Raw genomic sequence first — 26,723 nt, 5'->3', positions numbered from 1 at the left:
TGTGAGCAGGCTTTAGCCAAAGCACCGTCAGGTATATTGGAAACAAAGCGGATGAGAAACCCTGGAGTATTATTTATTGTATCAGAATGGACAGGAAGAAAGGAAGCTGTTTACCTTTAATTCCCTCTTAGCCTCCTTGTTTTTTTCCTGGAGCTAGTAGAGGCTTTTCCAAGGACAATGAATTCCTCTACTGTCAAGGAACTAGCTCACCTTGAAGCAGGGAAGTAACATTTCCATGAGCACTTGATGTCAGCAACATCTGCAGGCCCAGGGTGCTCCTAGGCCATATCTGCCATCTCTCCACTGTGTGGGCAGAGCAGGGGAAGAAAGCAAACACAGTCACCCTGCTGGTATGCAAGGATGCCCATGCTTAACGGGGCACAGATGGAACCTGAGCAGTCCATTCACCTGACTATTTCACCGTGCTTCTGTCATATTACAGACCAGAAGCAAGAAGAAAATTCTAAAAAGGAGGTGGCTCAGGCTCCTTGCTTCTGTACTAGATAGTTGATTTGCTCATTAATATCAATATTAAGGTGATAAATAAAAAATAATTCACATGACTAAATGGCATACAGTTTGAAATTTGTTTTTGCAAGAATGAGAATAATTAAGATTAAATATTTTCTATCAGGAAGAAAGGCCTGGTAGCAAAAACATGAGTCTGGGATTGTGCCTAGATCCTGTTGTGGACCATGCTGCTAACGACCAGTATCATTTTCAGAAAGTCAGTGTGAACCTGATTTCTATGAAGAGCTTTGCATCTCCTGCCTGCACAAGCTATGCTACTTATACAAGCACATTTAGCTTAAGTATAGACAGCAATCTCCAGCTCCAGCAAAGCCGAGTAATTGTGTCTTCAACCATATAATTTCTTTGAGAAAATGGAGCACAAAACCTCTGTCTCTCACTCTGGTCTTGCCTTCTTTTCTCATCTTCTTGCACTTCTTGGATTGTACAAAGTGGCCCAACAATGGTCAATGCTCTCTGAAGTAAGAAAACTTTAAGAGTACCCAAAGGTCACAAAAGACTTCTCAGGGCTTTACTATGATCTTTTCCAATGTGGAGCAAGGTCTGAATGAAGCACGATCTGTCTGATTGTTTGGGGAAACACCCTACTAGGTAATGGGTGGAACTGCTACTGAAAATTGTACAGTGAACTGATAGATTGATGACCATATCTAAAACAAACCAAGCATGACATTTATCTTAGAACCAGGATACACACTTACTGCTTCATCTTGGATGTAACACGAACACCCTGCTTACATATTTCACAGAGGAGTGGAAGATCAGCCTAAGGTTGCTAAATATGCAAAGATTCTACAGTTCCAAAAGTGTGTTCAGAAGAAATACAAGCTGTTGTGGGTTGTCACACTGTGACTTCACGTCTGCATTGGATGTGGCAGCTACCCCATAAAAAGCTTGTCACACACTCAGTAATGGAATAAATTCTGATCCCTGCTGGTCGGGGGGCAGCAATATTGAACAAGTAGTGGATGGGAAACACAGTGACTTTGATTTTCCTTTGGCTGCTTTTTACTTTTGGATTTTTCTGGCCTCAGACAATGTCAGAGGGTCAGGCAGGCAACAGATTGTGTACAGAGAGATAATAACTGCTCTAGTCATAGATTACAGTATTATTAGTTTTATATTTCTAAACAATGTCAGAAGATATCAGACATCCCGGAAACCTCTGACCTGAACTCTGAAACACGGCTTATAGCATCAACCAACATTTCTCAGCAAAAAAAGAATAACATTTTCTTAAAATAATCACAAACACCTCTCAGTCATGTAGTTTACAAGGCACTGTTTTGTATCTCATTTCCTGAATCAAATGGCTTAGCGCAGTTAAGTTCCACAGTTTAAGCTATGCTAAGCTGGCACTGATACTGAAAGAACCAACTCACCATCTCATCTCCATCCACCTTTTCCCCCTCTTGCACATTTTTCCCCTCTCTGGCATGCACATTTATGCAGCTGAACAGTGAAACAAACCAAGAAGCCAGATTAAAACAAGACTAAAAGCTGTGTAATGATTAATTTTAGCACTCGCAGTAATCAACCAAATTGTGGAACTAAAGCTTAAGAAATCAAAACTGCTCATCAACTGTACTTAAAAAGGAGGCACAAATGCAGTCTTACCTCTGATAAAGGCAAAAGCCCACCTTGTTACCGATATAGGAGGTTTTAATTTCATTTTTACTGTGTTTCATTTTAAGCTGCCAGCATAGTTGGAAACCATGAAAGCGTGCAGCTAGGTCTTGTAATGAGAATTGAACTGTGTCCAGCATAATTTTGCACCTATTATTCCTAAATTTTTTGCATCCCTGCTATTCCTAACACTGGTCTCCTTGGCTACATTTGCTAATCACAACAAATTGTAGAGTATTTGGTTTTCTAAGTGCCTGGGTGTAAGACCTTCTGGGGAGTTCCTGGGGAGATGAGACAAATAAGCTCTTTTTGACTTCCAAACTCATAAAAGATTGGAAGAGAAGAAAATCCAGCTCACCAAAACACAACCAGTCCCATTTATCTCTGTGTTATTCTCAAGTTATGTTTTATACTGCTTGGATCATGGGGGTTAAATGTAAGCAATCTCAATGCAATGCAAAAGGAAATATGCTTTTTTTTCCATTCTCTTCATTGTAACAAAAGTGATTTTGATGTGCCCTTTTTTGAAAATGTGGAGAAGTTTGTATCTTAAAGGAAAAATGGTGGAAGTTCAGTTATTAGGGAGCTGTGACACAGGCGTACGAAAGAATGTCTGGATCTAGACATGGCATTATTTGTAACTGCCTGAAATACACTACATACACCAAAAGCAGCACTTGGAAGGAAGAAGTGAAATGATCTTGAATGAAACCTGCAAACATCAAGTTTCAATGTTCATCTCTAATTGAAAGCACTGTCCTATGCTAAAAACAGAGCATTAGCTTCTAAAGAATGGCTGTGCTTCTGGTAGGTTTCTAGATGAGACAGCAACCTAAGCAACACTGGTACTTTTTGCATTACATTGCTGTTATTACAGCATTACAAATTTGTTTGATATAATATATGGATTGTGGAGATAAAGATTTGTGTTCCACATACTTCTGGCCAAACAACAGTATTACTGTAACACCACTTCAAAAATATTTACATAGTATTGGTGGGAGGGCAGTTAAGCAATGATACTTGAACATGCCTGAACATTCAAGCCAGGTGAAGAACAAACAAAGCTGACAAATACCTTTCCCTTTACTAAATGCTACTATATATTCCAACTAGAACTAGTACAAATGTTTGTGCTTTTACAGAAATGGAAAACAGCAAATTTATTTTCTAAGAGGAAGGAAATAGCTAGAGGGAAGACAATAATATTTTCAATTAAGAAGCAAGAGGACTCCACCTTCAAATTTTCATTCCAGTGAACTGGAATGAAGGCTCATTTAATGAAATACATTATTTGCATGGTGGCATGTCTATCATTTTTCTAGTAGGTGAACAATATGACAGTTCTAAAGAAGTCTCTAATATAGTAGATTTTGCTTTAATACAAAATGAGAAGGTAACTTGAAGCAAGCATGTCATCAGGAGAAAGAGAACTGCTGAGCTATTGATTCAATGTGTGATTATTGCTAAATGCTACTGGCTTCGAGATCAGAGGAATGGAGGGTGGCACACACATGCCAATATTTGACAATGTTTCTGAAGCTGTTTGTGGAAGCGATGCAAGTGGGACTGATATCCACGGCAGAAAAGTACCACAAAATATGCCTAAGAGCAGAGTAAACACACACATAGTAACACTGCCTAATGGGGAATTGTTAGTATGGCTTTTGGAGGTCACAGCCCAGTATTCTAGACATGTTCTTCCAGTGATCAGGCAGATACAGGTGATCTGGTTGATACAGTGAACTTCCATTTCAGAAATTTCACTTTCACTTTCCTTTCTGAGAGAGTGATTTATCACAGGCTTATTCTGCCGCCAGGGAGGAAAACAAAAAAAAAAAAGATACCAGGAAATACAAGCATCTTTGCTTTGATAAATAAACTCTTAGTTTTCTTTTCTAAGTTAATAATTGGTTGCTTTCTTTTACAGTGGCTGGATATTACCTGGCAGTCTAACATATATATGTCCAATATGCATAAACGATCAGGAAAATGGAGGGATGAAAATGGATAGTTTTCTGATGATCCTGAATTTCAGATGTTAATCAAAACAAAAATTGGCTGTCACCTGCTGCAAAAGAACCTTATGAAACTGAATAAGATAAACAGGCAGATAAAATTCACTGTCGAAGACATACAGTCCCACATTAGACTACAACTTACATGATTCCTAGGATTCAGTTTTCCACAGTACAAGAATAAAGGCCAAATTAGTGTTCCAGTAGCAAAGTTACAAGAAGAAAAAGGTGTTTTCTCCCCCAGCATTCTCCACAGTTAAATTTTAGAACTCACTCCTACAAAATGCTTTGTATTTCAAAAGAGTAAAATACAAGTAATGGCCAAAAAAAAAAAAAAAATCCACCCTTGGGTGCTATTAATTACAAAACTGTAATATAGCATCTGGCTTCAAAAGGTCTGCACAATAAACACCTTGCAGGAAGCTGAGATGGAATGCTACCTGCCTACTCTGTTCTTACACTGCTTTCTTGAAGATCCAGTGTTGGCCCTATCAAAGAAAAGACACTGTACCAAAACTACGTTTTACTCAATGAAATGCAGCCACTTTTATGCCATGTGATGTTAATGGACTCTGTTAGCACTCAAATAATTCACAGCTGAGTGGCAAAAATATTTGCATTTTAGATCTAAGACACCGATCCTAAAATAGCTTACTTTCACATGCAGAAATAGAACATTTAGCTATTGAGGAAGTGAATCAAAACCATTTGGGAAATGCCCCTAATGGATTTAACAGACTAAGTGCAGATTACAGCATCAACCTCTAAAGAAACCAAATAAATACTGCTATTCTTGTTTAGAAATAAGGCTTAACTAAACTGCCAGAGCTGAACACTTCCATGCACCAAGAACTAAGAACTCTGGACTAGGGTGGTACATCCAGATAAAAAATCACCAGAGAGTAATGCTAAAATCAGCAAAGTAGATGTGATAGTGGCATTGATGTCTAGAATCCATCACATTTAACCTCCAGATGAAACCAATAACTCTTCCCGTTGCTTTCCCCTGACTATAAAGGCAGTCCAAGTAACTGGTTCAGATGTAGAACTCTACATTATAGTTCTCCAACATCAGGTGAGATTAATCCCATGGCACTGGAAACTGAATACTGAATTAATTTTCATCTATGCTCATTGTGCATACTGAACTCCTCCAGTCAAGACTTCTGAGAGTAATGTCTCCTGCTTAATTATGTTGGCCCACAACAGATGGTGGTGGTATGGCAGTAGGGATTGAACCTTCCCACCAACACTCCATTGCATTTTACTGATGTGTGACAGGTGGCAGCAGAGGGGCAGTCTGACAGAATGGCATCTGACATGGAAGTGTTGATGAAACAAAGGAGTGTGTCACTGGATTCCTCCATACAGAAAAAATGGCATACACTGACGTTCACTGATACTTGCTGAACCTTAATGGAGATCAAACAGTGGACATGTGCACAGTGAGGTGGTGAGTGGTTCATTTCAGCAGTGGTGACAACAGTGGGTCACCTCTGCTTGTGTAGATTTTTACAAGTGCAACATGCAGGCTCTTGTTCATCGCTGATGGAAATGTATAGCTAATAGTGACTATGTTGAAGAATAGTGTTTCGTAGCTGAGAATTTGCTCTATCAAATAGTGTGATTGTGCTCATTGTATCTGCTGTAGCTTTCACAGAAATAAATAGAAGACATTACTTTCAGAGCAATTTTTAAGGTAGTCAATCTCAAAGTCAGAGAATGTTGTAAATATTCAGCAGCTACTTACATAAGGTTTAGGTCGTGCTCCAGTTGATACTGGGTAAGGTAAACAGTCTAAATCCTGGTAGTCTGCACTTCTGTGCTTCCACGATCCTTTTCCTTGATGATCTCCATAAGAGCTTGTCTCCACTTGAGCAGGACACTGCAAGAGAATTTTAAAAACCCCGTAAATAAGGGCAAGTCATAAATATTTTTTAATGTGAACTGCAAGATAAAAACATTGGAATTTTATCTTTTTAAAACTTCTTTTTTTTTTTTCTTGTGATGTGAAGTAGACTTCTTACCTCAATCTTTACTCTTAATACATGCTGCATCATTTTTACATCTTGGGGTAAAGATGCAAAGCTGACAAAAGATTCAGTATGTAGCCCAAAAATGTTTGTAGATAATATATCATTACAAAATAATTGAGAGAATGTGTAAATTAAGTTTTATTCAACGTGAGTCATCTCTCTAATATTAGACAGGGTAACTGTAATCAAACAGAATTTCTGTGTCACTCTCCATGAATGATGAATGACTAAAACTAACAAATGTTATTTTAATCTTCAAATCCACTGTTTTGTTGTTTTTTTTTTCTGTACTGAAAATGAGTGTTAGACATCAAATGTAAATGAAAGAAATTTATCAAATAAGTGAAACGCTGCTTACAGCAAGGCTGTTTTCTCTCTGCTGATAAAGCTTTTGAAATGGTCCCATACCACATTCTTTTCTCTAAATTGAAAAGATACAGATTTTAAGGGTGGAGTACTCAGTGGATAAGGAACTGGTTGAGTGGTTCAATGGCCCCATGTCTGGCTGGAGGCTGGTCACAAGTGGGACCAGTTCTCATCAGCATCTCTGTCAATGACGTAGGTAGTGGGATTGAGCGTACCCTCAGCAAGTTTGCTGATGACACTAAGCTGAGGGGTGCAGTTTGAAAAACAGAAGGAAGGGATGTCATCAATAGGGACCTGGGCAGACTTGAAAACTGGACCCATGTGAATATAATGCGATTCAACAAGGTCAAGTGCATGGTGTTGCAGTTGGGTTGAAGTAATCTCAGATACCAGTACAAATTGGGAGAAGGTCTCCTTGAGAGCAACCCTGTGGAGAAGGACTTGGGAGTCCTGATGGACAAAAAGCTGGGCATGAGCCAGCAGTGTGCTCTTGCAGCCTGGAAGGCCAACAGTATCCTGGGCTGCATCAAAAGAGGGGTGTCCAGCAGGGAGAAGGAGGGGATTTTTCCCCTCTATTTGGTCCTCATGAGGCCCCATCTGGAGTACTGTGTCCAGGTGCGGAGGCCCCAGAACAGGAAGGATGGAAAGCTTTTTCCAGTGGATCCAGAGGAGGGCAGAGAGGATCGTCAATGGTCTGGAGCACCTCTACTGTGAAAAAAAGTTGAGGGAGTTGAGCTTGTTTGGTTTGGAGAAGAGAAGGCCCTAGAGAGACCTCACTGCGGCCTCCTAGGGCTTGAAGGGAGCTTATAAGCAGAAGGGAGACTGACTTGTTACACAGGCACAGAGGTGAATGATTTAAACTAAAAAGGGGGAAATGGAGATTAGATATCAGGAGGAAATTATTTATTCAGAGGGTGCTGAGGCACTGGACAGACTGTCATGAACAGGTAAAAAATCCATCAGTAGAAAATATACTGACTCATTAAATGAACCCAGTGATTCAACTTTGAATGTATACCTCAGATATAACATTTGCTATACTAAACAAATACAGTCATCTGTTTAAAATTGCCCACATCAAAGAGACCAATTCTGGGAGCAACAGTGCCAGCAAACATTTTGCCACTCACGTAGTAGTCACCTACTTCTGAGAACTTGGATCTACAAGTTGGTCTTGCATTTGTGAATACTTCTCAGATCTCTTTTCAATCATTGTTTCTCATTTCAATTCCTACTTTATATACTGAAAATAGGATAAAAACGCATTAAGAACTCATAACTAATAACATAGTTGCTAGTAAACGTGTTTGAAATAGACCTTCTTCCTATTCAAGTTTCACTGTGAATGGAAGAGTAAAACATCTGATGGAACAAATTGTAAGTTATATAAAGAAATATGGACCAAGAGGAATGGATTGATAAGAGTTATTCATGTAACCTGTACAAAACATCTATGTTTGTTTTCTTTTTTCCTTGCTGCAGTTTTGAGATTTCCCAAATTCAGTTTCTTCATATAAATTTCATGGAGAGGTTTAGGAGGATGTATTTCTCTTCTTTGACGATATGGGTATCACAGAATTGTAGGGATTAAAATGGACCTCTGGAGGTCATCTAGTCTGTCTTCAAAGCAGGTTCCCTAGGTTAAACAGAAAAGCATCCAGGTGGGTTTTGAATATCGCAGGAGAAGACTCCACCACTTCCCTTGGCAGCTTGTTTCAATGCTCTGCCACTTTCACAGTAAAGAAGTTTTTTTCTCATGTTTATATGGAATTCCATGTGTTCCAGTTCAGGCTCATTGCCCCTTGTCCAGTCATTGGGCACCACCAAAAGGAGCATGGCCCCATTCTCTTCACTCTCGCCTATGAAATGTTTATAAGTATGCATTGATAAGATCCCATCTCAGTCTTCTCCATGCTGAACAGCCCTAGGTCTCTCAGCCTTTCCTCGTAAGGGGGATGCTGCAGGACCCTTTGTAGATGTTCATACCTTTGTAGCCCTCCACTGGACTATGTCTAGAAGTTCTCCATCTTTCTTGAACTGAGGAGCCAGAACTGGACACAGTACTTCACATATGGCTTCACCAGATCAGACAATCTCCCTCAAACTGCTGGCCATGCCAGGGTACCATTTGCCTTCTTGGCCACAATGGTACTAAGGTCAACTCATTTAAAGGCAACTAGTTCTGAGATGTCTAAATTAGGGCAGATGATTCACTTACTCAGAAATTATTTGATTACAAATACCTTTGCCTAACCCAACTGGCTTTTGCCTTAGGAGAACAGGCACAGTCGTAACATCACAGGTGTCTGGATCACCAGTTAACAAAATCTGACTGGCTCACAAAGGGAAGTTCATAAAGTCTGATGGCTTGGATCTCTCTTTCAGGCAGAAAAGCAGAATACATTGCCATGGCATTTTGACAGAAGCCATTGAGCTCCTACAAGAACACAGAATACTGTCCATTAACAGATGGGCAAGGTGAGATAAGGGAGTGATCATATGAATTCAGCTGGAAAAAGCTGGTTCTGACTTGCTAACATACAGAAAGAAAGAAATGAGGGGCAAGCATGACAATTTTCTAACACTGTCACTGCAAAATACGGAAAAGCATACTGCAAAATACAACACTGAAAGATGCAGGATTCTGAACTTCCCAGCTTGAGGGACACTGTGACCTGCACAGATGTTTACTTAAGGAATTTATTTTTACAAAATGTAGCAGCAGTGATGGGAAAAGCATTCAAACAAGCCAATTTCCAGGAATTTCATGCCAGCACTAACATGTGGAGCTGCAAATCCAAACAACTCTATCTTAAGAACTGATTTTAATCACAGGCTAAAGTAGAGAACAAACACTCCTACTTCTCACACTGTTCCCTCTCCAGTTACTCATTTCTATTAAAAAAAAAACAACTTGCTTGTTAAAAAAAATGCTAAAATTATATTATTCCTTCTTAAACCCGTTTGCCTTCAAAATAAAAGCTTCAGTTACTGTTCATCTTAATTGACAAAACTTGCCACCACAAAGTATCCTTAAATACAGGAATGCATCTCTGAATGAAACACAAAAAATACTAATTTAACTCTTAATGAAGATATATAGGGTCTTCCTTGCTTTTGTGTCTTTATATAAAAATTACATGTGTAAATACACTAATACTGCACTTTCAATTGCACAATAATCTACCTTGAGAAACTGTGTCAAATGCAATCAGTAAGAGCCATATTCCCCCCTGAAAAGTAGCTTTAAAGATTTTAGGCATGTTGACAGAAAACCTACAAGTCAATTCCTGTGACACTTCTGTTTATCTGACCTGTAGCTGTCCAAGCAGCTCAAAATGTTTTGTTATTCAGTCAAAATTCTAACTTACTTCATCCTTGAAACTAACCTCCTCAACTGATCCATAAACACAAGGAAATCTGAAAAGTATTATCTGACCAACATCTGATAGCTAATGTGTCTTATAACACACATTCTTACCAGTTGTTTGTGCCTTGTGGTAGAAGGAGTACTGGAGGGAGACGAGCTAGCACTCAGAGCTTCTTCAATATCTAAATTCAGCTGTTCCAGTTTCTTCATAAGACATGACATAGAGTCTGGCCATTCCGATCTTTTTTCTGATTGGGTCTAAAAGAAATTAAATATACATTAAATCCTAATGCATTCAAGCTTTTTGTGACTTGAAGACTCATTTTGCTGTCTGGAAGAATGCTAACCAGCGTTTTCTCTGTCTATGGGTAACTTTCTCCATTTAGAAAGCTTCAATTACCACTCCACTTCTGTTGAGACATATTCATTGCTGCTCCCCATACTAAAGTGATCACACTCCACCTCTGCACGTCTGAATGGCTTTCTAACACTTCATTTTGAGTGAATTACTGCCAGCTCAAACTAAGCATAACCAAGACCAAGAACCAAAATAACTTTAATGTCTTCTCCTTCAGCTGTTTCTATTTTAGCATCTTCACTGATTGCATACTATCAATAAGGATCAGAAGATTGAAAGTTATGTACACAGTATTTTATTCCTTCCTATGAATCCACACTAAGTTTTGTAGCTTTCTTCTGCCTATCCATTACGAAAATCTGCCTGTACGGTCAAAACATTTTCGCAGAATCACATAGAATCACAGGATTTTAGAGGTTGGAAGGGACCTCTGAAGATTGAGTCCAACCCCCTGCTACAGCAGGTTCCCTACAGCAGGTTGCACAGGTAGTCATCCAGATCGGTCTTGAATATCTCCATAGAAAGAGACAACACAACTTCTCTGGGCAGCCTGCTCCAGGGCGCCATCACTCTCATAATAAAGAAGTTCTTCTTTGTCTTTGTGTGGAACTTACTGTGTTCCAGTTTCTGCCCATTGGCCCTGGTCAATCATGTTGTGTTTTCATGCACACATTTTCTCTTTTTATCTAAACTGCTTCACCTTATAAAGAAAACTTTAAATGACTGCAGTGCAACTGTAAAAAATACTTTTACTTTCTTTAGTTCAAAGTCCCTTCTAGTGAATCCCATCGAGCATTTTCTCATGGACATACTCCCACTGAGCACCTTCTCGGGAACATGATTTAGTGGGCATAGTGGTGATGAGCTGACAGTTGGACTAGATGAACTTAGTGGTCTTTTCTAATCTTAATGATTCTATGATTCTACGATTCTCATAGCAATTCCTGTGCATGCTGCTGCATTATGCCTCATTTTCCTAACTGAAAACACTTCTAAAGATTCATAAGAAAAGTAGCCACAATGTCTTCCCTGTCAGCATGGGCAGCTACGGGGCCATTCATTAGTCTCTGTTCTGAAGCTTCTTTAGTTCTTTCATCCCCCTTACTTCCATAAACGTCACATATTGTTGCACAGAGGATCATATTATAACAGCCAATTCTAATGGTCTGAGCATACAAACAATAATATTACATTACCATTCTGACAAAATCCTAAGAGCATCATAACAACAGCCCACAGTACCTGGAGGAGCTAGAATAGTGTTATTTTTCTTCTCACCTGACAGAACTTTGTGGAGATTTGTTTCCTCATGAGGACTGAGCAAGTAGAACCCAAAGAAAATTGTAGTTTGCTCACTGTTGTAGAACAAAGTGTTACAAATAGAATCCATGAGGCTCATTTCAGTATTATACTGACATATCTAATTTCTAATAGAATTGCATGTCTACACCACTGTAACTACGCGTAAGCCCCCAGTCCTTCAGACACCTTCTTCCATGTGACCAACAGAAGCATGTTCCCTTCAGTGGGGCTGGTATTCTTTTAGCAGACATTCCTTTGAAAGATAGAAAATTAAGTATTCTATTGTTAATTTTACAAATATTTATGACTTTATTTTTTTATAATGAGCTCTAACTGAATATTCTTCCTGAAATGCTGTTAAAGGTGTTTATCTCAACTCCGTAGCTATTATTACTTCTCAATATCCTCCCAAATATCTTAAAGTAAAACGCAGGGTCTTCCACAGAAAATGAGTATCGAAAGGCACTCAACACATGGAATATTTTCTGAGTGAGATGAACTTATATGAGAAATGTGTTGATGCATCTCTATAGTACTGATTCCTACACAAGTTAAGATTCTACATTTTCCTGTGGTTATGCTTCCTCAAGAACCGATCTTGCCAATACTAAAGAATGCTCAAAAAACACCCCCAAACTAACTCAGCAAAAATGAATGTAGAAAATCTGTCAAAAATAAATAGGAAGGCTCTGGTTCTCAAAGCTGTTAAAATGTAATTTAACAAAAGGAGCCGGAAGAATGTAGTTTCTTAGCAGTGGTAAACAATTCCGAGGGAGCAATTACATACAAAAATGAACGTAATGTGTTTTGACTTCAGTGAGCTATGCAAGAATTGTATGTGGTAGGTGACAAACAGAAAGTTATATTAGGAATTTTTAGTTTTCAGTTAATTAAAAAGTAGGAGAGATTTACACAAGTGGACACAGTCTCTGTAATTTCAGTATTTCAGTGGCTTGGAGAAGTATCTCAATAATTTAGAATTTTCCATTAAAAAATGCAAAGATGGAAAATCATGAAGAGACTAAGAAAGGCTTGAGAATATTTCTGATGAAGATTCCAAGTGCATGTAATAATTCACATATGAGATATAATGTTACAGTAAACAATACAGGTTCATTGAGAGGCACATTTGGCTGTTGCCTTGACAAACATATCTACTGGACCAATACTTCCAGCATTCATCAATACTCTGTAACATTTCTGAATAAGTCATCTTCCCCTCTATTTTTTTTAATTTCTTCTTTTACAGTAACTGAACTCAAACCATAGCTATTTCTTAAAAATCCAAGTTCTGTAGAGTTTCTCTGTACTATAACTCTCCTATTTATCTCCATTAAGTTCCATCCTTTCTAGTTCAGTAAGACTCTATATTATGTTCACCGAATGAAGGGGATGAGGAAAAAGATGGGTTTTCATTATCCTTTGCGATAAAGCTAAACAGGCTTACTTAACAAATGCCATTGACTAATTGGAAATCCAGCACAAAAGTGCCACTTGGAATAAATGCTGATTGGCTACGTATTTCAAAGGTTGCCTGAAATTCCTGTTGAAACATGATGCTACTTACATTCAGAAATATACAGCTCACACAGTAGGACTTCCAACAAGAGAATAAATTCTGCCTAATCCATTCAGGAGGAACATAGCCTCTCAGTGTTTCGCCCCGGGAACTGGGCTGGACGCAATAGAAACACTCCGAATTTCAGAGTATCCTGTCCATGGCAACTGCAGAGGCAGTGGGGTCAGAGCATTGGAAGGTTTTGTATCTTGCCCGTCAGGAGGGAAAAAATGGGAGTTGAAAGTATCTAATAATGATGGGCCTTTTTATTCAGTTTCTCTCCCTAAAAATGTGCACAGGGAGAACACTCCTTTCCTATACTTTCAAGGCCTCCTTTATTTGTTGGAGTCACTCATTGAGCATGGGAATAATGTCTGAAGAACCTGCAAAGTTTAGAGACAGAAATGCATTACAAGAATATTTTTTGTATGTTAGATGTTGGATGACTCTGGGCAGATGAACAGTACTAGAAAATAAGATCAGAGAATCCCTTGTTAAATGTTTTTTTTCAAAGTAGAATGACCTTGTCTGAGAAGCCCATAATATATTAAGCAGAGAATGACACACTGGTCTTGAACGTGAACTGCTCTTTCAAGTGGATTTCTCAAGTTCTGTGTACTTTTCTACACAATACAAGGATGAAAAACATAACAAAGAAACATAACAAAACATAATCTCCGTGTTAAATACAAAGATAAGTGGTACACACTTCCTTAAACTTCAAGCAGTTATTACTGAAGCTATTATGCTTCAGATAGTTATTGACAAGACACCTCTAGTGATCAGCCTAACTTAAAATTTAGTTATAGGTTGCTGCATCCTCCTGCAGTCACAGCTTGTTTTTGAACAGCAACCTCAAGGTTTTTGTTGCACATACTTTCATATCCAGAATTTGTGCTCAAATACATAGCTGAAATTTTACTGCTACCAATAACAAATTACAAAGGTAAAAACTGTGTACATGATAATAGCCCATCATCTAAACAATTATTTGTTCATTTCTTAGATTCAGAAGTAAATACATTCCAGACATTCAACTATTTGTATCTTTTAGGACTAAAGGTTTCTGCACCCTGTTTCTCAGCTTTCAAGTGTTCTTCACTTATCTTATTCAGTAAAAACATCTATGATAAAAGGCATCTCTGTTTTAGTGCTTTGCCCATGAAGCTTGTTGCAATAGGCATAATAGCTGCCAGCAAATCTAAATTTAAACTGAAAGAATGCAGCAAAAATGAGCAAGTCCATATAGAACACTCAGGGGTCAGGGTTAACCTCACTGCCAGACCTCATCATATACTGGAAGCAGCAGGGCTTCCAAGGGAAGGGTTATGAGAAAATTACACAACTCTAAATTTAATCTGATAACATGTGACTTTTGCCTCAGATCCATTCAATAGGCCCAATTGTTCTGATAATTAATGTATTGTAAAACTCCTAGTGATAAATTACTAACCTCTATGTATAAAAATACCAGCGCTGTTTAACCCTCCTCCCTAACGTTAAATCGGTTTAGATAAAATTCTCTCTGATGTACAGGCTAGATCCACAAAGAATGATTTTGTGGAAGAACTGCAGAGACCAAATACCACATTTTGCTCTCACTTCACTGATGGGGCTCCTCTGTTCTCAAAAGAAGTTCTGTATAAAAGGTCACAACCACTGGTGGCTTTGCCTACAGGGGCTGGGGAAGGAAGCCAGATTGGAACAGTATAAATAATCTTTCGGAAAAAAAGAAGCATATAGAATACAAAGGACTCTTATTCTCAAAATAGGCTTACATATGCCTTCTACATTGAAGATTAAATATTTCAAAGGGAATTTGTCTTATAGCTCACTACAGCGTTGCTTAAATATTTACAGAGCCTTTAGATGGGCAACCATGTGCCACCTTCCTCCCGGAAGGCAGGTAAATAAACTCTGCAGTTAGCAGCCTTTCCACTTCTAACAGTAATAATGCTATCCATCAGAAATGATCAGAGAAAGTCTCTTCAGCCTCCCAAGTTAGTAAGCAAAACCATAAGCACAGCTAAGCTAGATCCTTCTTAACCCACAAACACTGAAGCACTCAGCTAAGATGGGCTAACAGGATCTCAGAAGTCTTCTCAAAGTAAAGGTATATGAATACTGATGTGAATGTAGAGTTAATTTAATCTGTTTCAACGAAAAATCTTCTACAGAGCAAAGACTTTTCCCCCAAACCTATGATGTTTACACATCCTAAACATGGCTGTGTGCGGAACTTTGTTCTCCTTCTTTCCAGTTCTTCCCTTCTACTTTTTGGTTTTCAGATGTATGGCTTTTTAGAAAGATACTTAGCTGTGACACAAGCCATACATGAGTGAACCTGATCAAACTTTTGAAAGGTTGGATGTTCTAGAGCTTCAGTTTGCGACTGAAATACTTTCTCTTCTTTCACTAAGCTTAGCCATGCATTTCTATAATCTACATATTTGTGTTCTAGTAAACTATTAGCTGGGTCTTTCAGGATGAACACAGTACAATATAGAAAAATAGTGTGGAAATATTCACTTCAAAACGTAGAACAACAAACCATTTTTAAAAGACTATTTTATTAAAAGTGCAAAACAAGAATGAAAGGGAAGCCAGAGATGTGGTACTATGTGAGAGTAGCATAACTCATTCCTATGACTTGTCTTTTTCAAGGCAAATTAACATAAGCTCAGGAATAGAATCACTGATGCTTTTTAACAGCTCTTTCTCAAACAGAGAACTGGTAAATCTGGACTGATCTTCTATGATCAGGTGACCTGTCTAGTGGATGAGGGAAAGGCTGTGGATGTAGTCTACCTATACTTTAGTAAAGCCTTTGACACTGTCTCCCACAGTATTCTCCTGGACAAGTTGGCAGCCCATGGCTTGGACAGCTGTATTCATCACTGAGTAAGAAACTGGCTGGAGGGCCAGGCACAAATGTTGGTGGAGGACGGAGTTAAGTCCAGCTGGTGACCGGTCACTAGTGGTGGGTACTGGGGCTAGCCCTGTTTAATATCTTTGTCAGTGATTTGGATGGAGGGATTGAATGGACCCTCAGTAAGTTTGCAGGTGACATCAAGTTGGGAGGAAACATTAACCTGCCTGAGAACAGGAAGGCCCTGCAAAGGGACCTGGACAGGGTGGATCACTGGGCTGAGGGCAATGGGATGAAGGTCAAGAAGACCAAGTACCGGGTCCGACACCCGGGTCACAATAACCCTAGGCAATGCTGCATGCTTGGGGCAGAGTGGCTAGAAGACTGTGAGGAGGAGGAAAAGGATCTGGGGATGTCAGTTGATGGTTGGCTGAGCATGAGCCAGCAGTATGTCCAGGTAGCCAAGAAGGCCAATGGCATCCTGGCTTGTATCAGAAATAGTGCAGCCAGCAGGAACAGGGAGGTGATTGTCCCTCTGTACTCAGCTCTGGTGAGGCTGTTCTCTGAGTGCTATGTAGTTCTTGGCTCCTCACCCTAAGAAAGACATTAAAGCGCAACAGGGGAGGTTCAGGTTGGATATTAGGAAAATTTTTCTCTGAAAGAGTAGGACACGGTGCCCAGGGAGGAGGTGAAGTCACCGCCCTTGGACATGTTCAATAATGTGTAGATGTAGAACTTAAAGATGCAGCTTAGTGGGCATGGTGGTAGTAGGTTTATGGTTGAACAAAATGATCTTAAAAGTCTCTTCCAAGCTTAATGATTCTATAATTCTATGACTCTCATTTAAAAACTGACAACATAAAATGGCATGTAGTTACTTATAACAAAAACAAACAAATAAATAAATAAATAAAAACCAGGTTTCCTCAAATTATTAAAACCCTAGTTTTCGTTTTCCCAGTTCTGACACCTTCTAACAAATAACGATGTCAGGCAACACCGAATTTCACAAGCAGGCTGTCTGACCAGCCCGCACTGCTGACACAAGTCACAGAACCTGCACCAAATGTCCACACAAACTGTTTTAATTGACATCTGCTCTTATTTCAGCATACAAATTTATCATCTTGGGTTATCCCATCTTCAGCTGCTCAGAACAGATGACAGTTCATCGTTTATCTACTCTACCACTTCCTCCCCTGTAAGAGGTGAGGAAGTGAACTGTACTTCTTGCAACCCAGATACACCTGCTGTATTGCAGTAGTCAAATTCTTCACTCGCTCATTTGCATTGGGCTTGGCCCCTTCTGCAACCGTGGTTTTATCTGAATATCACAACCAGTGTTCATGAGCATCAAAATAGTTTACATACATAGTTATTTACAGATTAATTTAATTTCACTAAACATTATTAACTTTAAAATATTGTAACTCATACTATGAAAAAACTAACTCATAGAATCAGAGAATGGCCTGGGTTGAAAAGGACCACAATGATCATCGAGTTTCAACCCCCCTGCTATGTGCAGGGTCACCAACCAGCAGACCAGGCTGCCCGGAGCCACATCCAGCCTGGCCTTGAATGCCTCCAGGGATGGGGCATCCACAGCCTCCTTGGGCAACCTGTTCCAGTGTGTCAGCACCCTCGGGGTGAAAAACTTCCTCCTAATATCTAACCCAAACCTCCCGTCTCAGTTTAAGACCATTCCCCCTTGTCCTATCACTAGCCTGTTTATAGCTTCCTGCAATGTATCTTGATGGTGTTTGAGAATGGGTTTCACAAAAGCTGAAGGGTCTCATACCACTAAATTTGTAAGTTATAAAATGTAAGAACTAACACACAGTGTTTTTAGTTGCACCTATAAGCTATCTTTTCTGAGTGTATTTTCAAGCAGTTGAGAAATCTGAACTCTTCTCTTCCGGGGAAGATAAACCATCACATCCTGGAAGACAGAAATACAGCACTTCCTTTTACACACAAAGCAGCAGCCACCGCTGCATTTTTGAAGATATTCATCTTGGGATATACACACAGGCTGTATTGTCCACCAAAGTGATTCAGTGTAATCAGTCCCACCAAGTGCAGCTTCCCCGTCGAGGTTAGCATCAGGAAAAGCATCAAGCTCTTAGTCCTAGCCTGACTTATACAATTTTGACATAATACAGGGAAAAAAAGTAAGCAAGTAGCCTTAAGTTGAGAAAACAGCACAGAAAATAAAATAAAAACTCACTCTATAAATGCATGGCTGGCCTAACAGACATTCTCAGGTAGTGATTAGAAGGTGATACCCTGAAGAAAGGGTGTAAAAACTAGACAGAAATAAACAGGCATTTCATATGGGATGCCCTGCCAACTTTCACTATCAAAACTCGCAAGTCATATCTGTATCAGAACAGTGGACAGCAAATGGAATAGAACTCTTACGTCAAGTAGCCACATTCTGCCTGTGTCCCATAGTCTTCCAAATTCAATAAAAACACAGTAAAAATTCAGTGTACCTCTGAATGTATTCTCAGATCATAGCCACTAAACAAGACAAGCAGAGCTCTTCCATTAAGACATTTTCCGCTAAGCATTCACACTACAAAATGCTTCAAGGTCCACTGTGTACTCTGAAACCTCCATTTGCTACTAAACACAAGCACAGCCTGATCGAGCTATAGCACTTCAGAAATAAAATGCTATTCTGATTTTATTTTTTGAAATAAAATTTGAGGTCTATTGAATAAATGGCCTAGTCTAAATGCTAGATGTAAATAAGTGTAGTAAATAAATGCTGTAGTGTGATCTCAGCCTTCCAAGACATCAGCAAACAACAGGTCACGTTCAATCTCTATACACTGCGTAAGGAGAAAAAAATATTTTTTTCTCCAAAGACTGAATAGCTGCTATCTCTGTAAGAGTGCCTTTGCAACCAAGAAGGCCAATGGTATCCTGGGTACATGAAGAAGAGAGAGGCCAGTAGGTTGAGGGAAGTGATCCTCCTGCTCTACTCTGCCCTGGTGAGGCCACATCTGGAGTACGGTGTCCAGTTCTGAGCTCCCCTATTCAAGAAAAATAGAGAACTACTGGAGATGATCCAGTGGAAGGCTACAAAGATGGTTAGAGGCCTGGAGCTCTTCTGTTATGAAAAAAGGCTGAGATACTGGGGGCTGTTCAAACTGGAGAAGTCTGAGAGGGGATCTTATCAATGCTTATAAATATCTAAGGGAGAGGTGTGAAGAGAATGGAGCCATGTTCTTTTTGGTGGTGCCCAGCGACAGGACAAGGGGCAATGGGCACAAACTGGAACATACGGTGTTCCATCTCAACAGAGAAAAAACATGTTTACTGTGAAGGTGACAGAGCACTGGAACAGCTGCCCAGGGATGCAGTTGAGTGTCCTTCTCTACTCAGAACTTGCCTGGATGCTTTCCTGTATAATCTACTCAATGGTTCCAATTTGAAAGAGTGTAGGGAAGACAATTACTCATGTGGAGCCCATGGAGGCCTTCCCTCATGCCATGAGCACATTAGACACTAATGTCTACTCTTAGTGGTTGTAAGAAAGGGAAGCAAGTAGGATTGGTTTAGAGTTTGCCCATTCCTGGAGACCAGTTAACTCAAAAGGTACATGAAAAGGTAAATGCTTGAAAACTATTGGCAAAAAATAACATATAGAAAATATTAACATAAATAAAAGGGATAGTGGTAGGTTGATATTACTGAAAATAATCTCATTCCTCATGTGACAGTCAGGTGATGTCAGACATAAAAGGTAAAGTAAACTTTGGGAAAAGTCACTGTGTTAGTTTTGGCTGGGATGGAATTGTTTTCTATGATGTTACATTTTGGTTCTAGGAGAAAAACAATGTTGATAACAAAGTGATGTTTATAGTTGGCATTGAGCTGTGTTTTACAGAGCTAAGGCCATTTGCAGGGAATGGTCCAAGGAGCTGGGAGAGAATAGAATTAGAACAGCTGACTTAGGCCAACTAAGGGATATTCTATACCAGATGACATCAAGCAGAAGGAGAATTCTGAAGGGGGTGGGAGTTCATCTTTCACTTCTGCTTGCTGGGGGGTTAGCTGGGCACTGGTTGGGGGGTGGTGAGCACATGCATCACTTCTTATATACATTCACACACACACACACACACACACACACACACACATATATATTTATAGTCATAACTATTAACCTTTTCTCTACCTTACTAAATAGTTCTATCTCAACCCATGATTTCTACTTTTTTTTTCCATTCTCTGCCCCATCCCACTGGAAGGGGGGGAGTGAGTGAAAGACTGTGTGATGCTTAGCCACCTGCTGGGTTAAACCACAACACTCCAACAGGCTTAACTGCAACATGGAAGCACAGAGCTGGAACGTGAGCAAAGCATGCTGCTGCATGGAACATCCTGATCTGGGGCAGGGCAAGCACCACTTCCCCTCAGCAACCTCAGCCAACAGGAGTGCCCTGCCCCTCTCACCTGCCAAGCTGCAGCAGGGGCAGTAGGGAACAGTCACTAGTGTGGGTTCGACTTCACTTGCTACTGATACAGTTAAAGCAGGTTCTTGTTAAACTTCCACTAAAACGGTAACTGTAACTAACAAAACAGCTGGATTAAACAAGGATTTGTCTACTTGCTCCATACACCACCACCCATGCTAGTCAGTCCACTGTCAGAGTACAGTTGGATAAAAGATGGTGCTCTACATGTGGACAGATGGCATTAAAGGTACTGAGAGCTGTGAATCAGCCCCTGGCTGTCAGGGCCACCTCTGCTTTCGCAATTCAACACAAGAGCTGAGTTATTTTTCTGAAAGCACCACTGTCAACATTTCCTTGCACAACTCAGGAGCAGATTCTGGAGATTAAGACAGTAAAGAATGAAGACAGATGCAGAAACATCTGTCAAATTTCTAAATGTAAATGCACATGATATACATGAAATGTTAAGCGCCAACGCCCAAAAAACATGTTAGAAATGATGCCCCTTCCAAGATTTACAGGCACTCATAGGCATTGTTTCCTATCCAAAGGTTCTCACAACCCACTGCTAAAAAGATACTCAGGTAAACCATGTGCTTCTAAGACAAAATCAGAAATTAATGGAAAAAAATACTCAATCCAAGGCACACTCTTGAATTAAGTAGTACTGAAGGACAAAGAAAGCTTTGCAAAAGAGAATTTTTAGTGGCTTTGAATACGTGGTGGTAAGAAAAATGACAACGTGAATTGTGAGAGAACAGCAGAAAACTGAAATGATGCAAACCTCCTGAACTATACCCTGATTTCATCCATCTAACAATAAAGGAGGAGCATTACTCCCAGGCCCACAAGTGAGCTAGGCTCAATTCCTAGATCTCCACTAGAAGCTCAGCACCCAGGTGCCTATGTTTAACTGCAAGGCCATAACATCATCCAAGCACAAACTGAATGTAATGTTTGGATTTGCTGTTAAGATTACATTGATAAGTTTCAACATATTTAAAAAATACCTGTGATAGAATTGCTGGAGTTGGAAAGGACCTTTAAAGGTCACCCAGTAAAGGTGGAGTTGGGGACAGGCCTGACTATGGAGCAGCAGCTCCTGCAGCCCAAGATCCCGCTGCCATTCACACACACAGTACTCGGGCCCAACCCACTCACAGGCAGCACAAAGACTTTTCTCCTCCACAAACCACACCGCAGAGAAAGAACAAAGAACTGTTTTCTACACTCCAGTTAAAAAGCAATTTATTAACACTACAAAGCACAGGCCACCAGATTTCACACAGGCCCTCCCAATATTTAGCTCTAAACAACTAGTTTTGCTATAGCATACTTAAGAAACAGATCTCCTTCCTCCATCCCTTGCATAGGAAAGCTATATCCCAATAGTAATGACGGAGCATGCCATACTGTCGGCACCCCCTGACCAAACGGGGCTGAAGGCAGGGAGGCGGGAAGGCACAGAGGACGTCCGGCCGCCCTACTCGGGCGCTGTGCCCAGGCAGGCCGTGAGGCAAGCGCTCAGCCCCTCCCCCGCAAAGCCGCCATGCTGGCAGCGGAGCTGCCACCGCCCGCCCGCGGCAGAGAGACACGCGGACGGCCCCGGCCGTGGCTGAGTGAAGGCAAGATGGCGCCGCGGGGCAGCTGAGGGGCCGCGCGCCCCGCTGAGAGGCTTCCCGCCCTCCCCGCCAACAATGGCCGCCGTCCGCGCGCAGCCAGAACCCGCCCTTTCCAGAAGCTCGCGCCCTCGGAGAAGGGTAGGGGGAGGGAAAAGCGGGCCGAATGCGGGCCCGCCTCGGCCAGCGCCCCGAGCTGCGCGCGCAGCGCCGCCCGCTTCCTCTTGTTCCGCTCCCCGCCCCTGCCGCTGCGCGCACGCGCTGCCGTGACGTATCTGGCGGGTGGAGGCGGCCGTCGGCTCGCAGGGCGGCAGCGCCACCTGGCGGGCGGCGGCGGCGGGCGGAGGCGGCCCTCGAGTGCGCCCTGACGTCCCGGGCGGGAAGCGCGCCCCCGCTGGCGGCGGGAGAAGAGCTTGGCCCTGCGAGGGGCTTTCGCTGTGTGCCAGGAGCTGGCCGGGCCTCTTCCGTGGGCCTAGAGAGAGCCGGTGCCCTCTGCCTGCCCCTCCCCAGCAGCCGTTGCTTCCCTGAGGCAGATAAGGGCTGGGTTGCAGGCAGTGTCGAGCTGGGCCTGCAGGGGGCGAGGCTGAGCACCGCAGCCGGGCTCCCGCCCCGCAGTCCTCGGAGCTGTGGGGGGCCGGGACGGCTTCCCGGGCTGCCCGCGCCTCACCCTGCCGGCAGCCTCCCCCCTCCCTGGTCGTGATATGGAAGGCCAAAAAGCTCCTTCGTAACGTGGCTCTTCCATACAGCTGTGCCTCAGTTTCCCGAGTAAGACCTGCTTCATCCTGAGCTCAGCAGAGCTATTGCTGATGCCTTTCCTCAACATCCCAGCAGGGCTAGATGGGATTTAATCTAAACAGTGATCTTCAAAAGTATTTCTGCAATATATGTGCTGGTGCTAAGGTAGTCCATCTACGTTCAGAGCTTGTTCCTGCCATGTGAGCACTAAAAATGGGTAACAGCTCATAACAGCTATATAGATACGTTTCTAAACAGTCTGTACACAGGCAATCCACACTTCTTCTGTAAATAAGATGTTAGAATCATATAATCATAAAATCACAGGTTGGGAGGGACACTGAAGATCACAGAATCATAAAATCATAGAATGGTCTGTGTTGAAAAGAACCACAATGATCATCTAGTTTCAACCCCCCTGCTATGTGCAGGGTCGCCAACCAGCAGACCAGGCTGCCCAGAGCCACATCCAGCCTGGCCTTGAATGACTCCAGGGATGGGGCATCCACAGCCTCCTTGGGCAACCTGTTCCAGTGCGTCACCACCCTCTGTGTGAAAAACTTCCTCCTAGTATCTAACCTAAACCTCCCCTGTCTCAGTTTAAGACCATTCCCCCTTGTCCTATCACTATCCACGCTCATTAACAGCCATTTCCACTCCTGTTTATATGCTCCCTTCAAGTACTGGAAGGTCACAATGAGGTCTCCCTGGAGCCTTCTCTTCTCCAAACTAAACAAGCCCAGTTCCCTCAGCCTTTCTTTGCAAGAGAGGTACTCCAGCCCTCTGATCATCTTAGTGGCCCTCCTCTGGACCCGCTCCAAAAGCTCCACGTCCTTCCTGTACTGGGGACCACAGGCCTGGATGCAGTACTCCAGATGGGGCCTCACAAGAGCTGAGTAGAGGGGCACAATCACCTCCCTCTCCCTGCTGGCCACCCCCTTTTTTAATGCAGCCCAGAACACAGTTGGCCTTCCAGGCTGCAAGCGCACACTGCTGGCTCATGTCCGGCTTCTCATCCACCAGGACCCCCAAGTCCTTCTTGGCAGGGCTGCTCTCAAGGAGATCTTCCCCCAGTTTGTATAAATACCTGGGATTGCCCCGACCCAAGTGCAGCACCTTGCTCTTGGCCTTATTGAACCTCATTAGGTTTTCATGGGCCCACTTCTCCAGCCTGTCCAGGTCCCTCTGGATGACGTCCCTTCCTTCCAGTGTATTGACTACACCGCTCAGCTTGGTATCACCTGCAAACTTGCTGAGGGTGCACTCGATGCCATCATCTGTGTCACTGATGAGGATGTTGAAGAGCACCGGTCCCAAGACTGACCCCTGAGGGACACTGTTTGTGACTGGCCTCCACACTGACACAGAACCATTGATCACAACCCTTTGGCTGCGTCCAGCCAGCCAATTCCTAATCCATCGAACAGTCCATCCTTCAAATCCATACCTCTCCAATTTAGAGAGAAGGATGTAGTGAGGGACCATGTGAAAGGCCTTGCAGAAGTTCAGGTAGATGACACCCACCGCCCTTCCCCCGTCCACCAAAGCTGTCACTCCATCATAGAAGGCCACCAGATTGGTCAGGCAAGATCTGCCCTTGGTGAAGCCATGCTGGCTGTCTTGAATTGCCTCTTTATCTTGTATGTGCCTTAACATAGCTTCTAGGAGGATTTGCTCCATGATCTTCCCAGGCTCACCGGTCAGTAGTTCCGTAGGTGTTCCTTTCTCCCTTTCTTCTTAAAAATTGGAGTAAATCATCAAGCTCCAACCCTGTGCCGTGGGCAGGATTGCTACCCACCAGATCAGACTGCCATCATGGATCCCATCCATGATGGCCTTGAGAACCCGCAGGGATGGGGTGTCCACAGCCTCTCTGGGCAGCCTGTGCCAGGGCCTCACCTCCCTCTGAGTAAAGAATTTCCTCCTGACATCTAACCTAGATTTTCTCTCTGTTAGTTTAAAACCATCCCTCCTTGTCCAGTCATTATCAGACCATGTAAAAAATCAGACTGCCTCCTGTTTATAAACTCAAGGGTTGCAGTGAGATCTCCCCGGATCCTTCTCTGCAGTCTGAACAAGCCCAGCTCTCTCAGCCTGTCTTTGTAGGACAGACGCTCCACCCTCTGATCATACTCATGGTCCTCCTCCAGACCCACTCTGGTAGCTCCACATCCTTCTTGTGCCGGAGGCCCCAGGCCTGGACACAGTACTCGAGATGGGGCCTCATGAGGGCAGAATAAATAACAGTGATGCAGTTGTGACTGATTCTGCTCTTCTTCAGAAAATTATGTTGAATCGGAGATTTGACTACAGTGCCTTGGTTTCAATGCTCTTTTATGAACAGCAACATCTAAATGGATAATTTCAGACAATCATACATATAAGATTTGTCCAAATTCTAATCTAGGCAACACTGGCTGGCAGAGGAACTGTGCTCCATTTGACATCAGAAGCTTGCTTGAACCGTTTCATTTGGTGCAGATTACCTTAGTACAGATACTCTCTTTTGCTAGTGGTAAGACAGAGCTCTAACTCAAGTGAGACAAAAAATTAATCAGATTCCTAAGTTTCGGTATAGGTCAAGAAATGAGTGACTAAATAGAGCATTTTCAAAAGGATTTAAGATTTGCATATTTGGTTTGGCATATTAAAATGAGTCTGACCGGGCAGACTGGAGTGTCTCATTTTTTTTATCTTTCCGGGAATACAAAAAATTTCTTCTTCAAAGTCTTTTATATTTGGGGGCATGCATGGAAAGGAGATGAGGAGGGAGGAAGAACAGAAATCCTGGACTCTGGAAGCCAAAGTCAGGCCATAATCACAGCTCCTTCAGTTAACAGCAGTGAAGCCTGGCAAAGCTTCAGATCCAGATTTGGAGGCTCAGCCTCCTACCTTGGCACCATGACACAAATGGCAATGAGAAGAATCTGGTAGAACAGAGAATCAAGGCTGTGAAGCCTGAAAATGTTACAGTACAGCTCCTACTGTTGGGGGATCTTAATTTTAATTGTGATCCTTTGTAATGTGGTTCAACACAGATGATAATAAGCCCCCAGTTTATATTCTTCCATAGTAAATAAAACTCAAACATACTGGAGCTTATCAGTCAAAATATTTTAAATGGCTTTCATAAATCTGGTCCTTTAATTATTGTTATTATTATTATTTGCAGACTTGGCTATTTTCTTTTGCTTTTCCTAATGACTCTTTTCTACGTGTTCATTATTGGAATTTATAGATTTAATTAAAATGCTAAATATATTTTTCCTCGGAGTTTCTTATGTCATATTATTTTCACCCTTACATTTAAAATAATTATACTGTAATTATTTGTTTTCGATTTATTTTTTTTACCTGATAGCATAAAAGGACAGAGTCACATCATTCTTTCTTGGCACTTGTTCAACTGCTTAAGAATTTCCCCCACTGCTTTTGAATAGAAATGTTCATATATAGTTTCATGTATATATTCATAGACAGGTTCAGGTCAGTTTGAAAGATGGCAAGAAACATCAGAAAAATCACACTTCAAAATTTAATCATGTTTTCTGCCTCAATGGACAGAAGAGACTCAAGTGACTGCCTGCTATAAGCTACAGATGAGGAGGTATCAGCCCAAAGCACTTCTGAGCAGCTGCCGGTGAGTGCAGGAGTGCTGACTGGCCAGGCAGTGGAAAAGCAGCTACTGCCTGAGCACACACTGTCTCTCGTCAGAATCACAGCAGGTCTGGAGATATCCTGGGCAAAGGGAAATAGAGGAGACGTGGCCAAGTGTGGAGAAAATAGGACAGCGGTGGAAAAACACTGAGAGATGGAGAATGGATGGCAAGCCTGGAGGCTCCAGGAAACCAGGATTCGTTAGT

General features: G+C 41.8%; 1 protein-coding gene across 6 annotated transcripts in view; it reads right to left on the bottom strand.

Moving 5' to 3' along the window:
• The window catches only part of STARD13 (StAR related lipid transfer domain containing 13), a 300,043-nt gene that overhangs the window by 214,930 nt on the left and 58,390 nt on the right, over positions 1-26,723 (bottom strand). For all 6 annotated transcript variants that reach the window (XM_046909814.1, XM_015278497.4, XM_040703684.2 and 3 more), the window contains 2 exons: positions 10,059-10,205; positions 5,926-6,060 (listed from right to left, as the gene is read on the bottom strand). In XM_046909814.1, the coding sequence (XP_046765770.1) occupies positions 5,926-6,060; positions 10,059-10,205 (282 nt within the window). The remainder of the gene's footprint in view (positions 1-5,925; positions 6,061-10,058; positions 10,206-26,723) is intronic.

The sequence above is a fragment of the Gallus gallus genome, chromosome 1 (assembly GCF_016699485.2).
Source record: "Gallus gallus isolate bGalGal1 chromosome 1, bGalGal1.mat.broiler.GRCg7b, whole genome shotgun sequence".
NCBI classification, from domain to species: domain Eukaryota; kingdom Metazoa; phylum Chordata; class Aves; order Galliformes; family Phasianidae; genus Gallus; species Gallus gallus.
The sequence above is the reverse complement of the archived record's forward strand: the minus strand, read 5'-3'. Positions and strand labels throughout refer to the sequence as shown.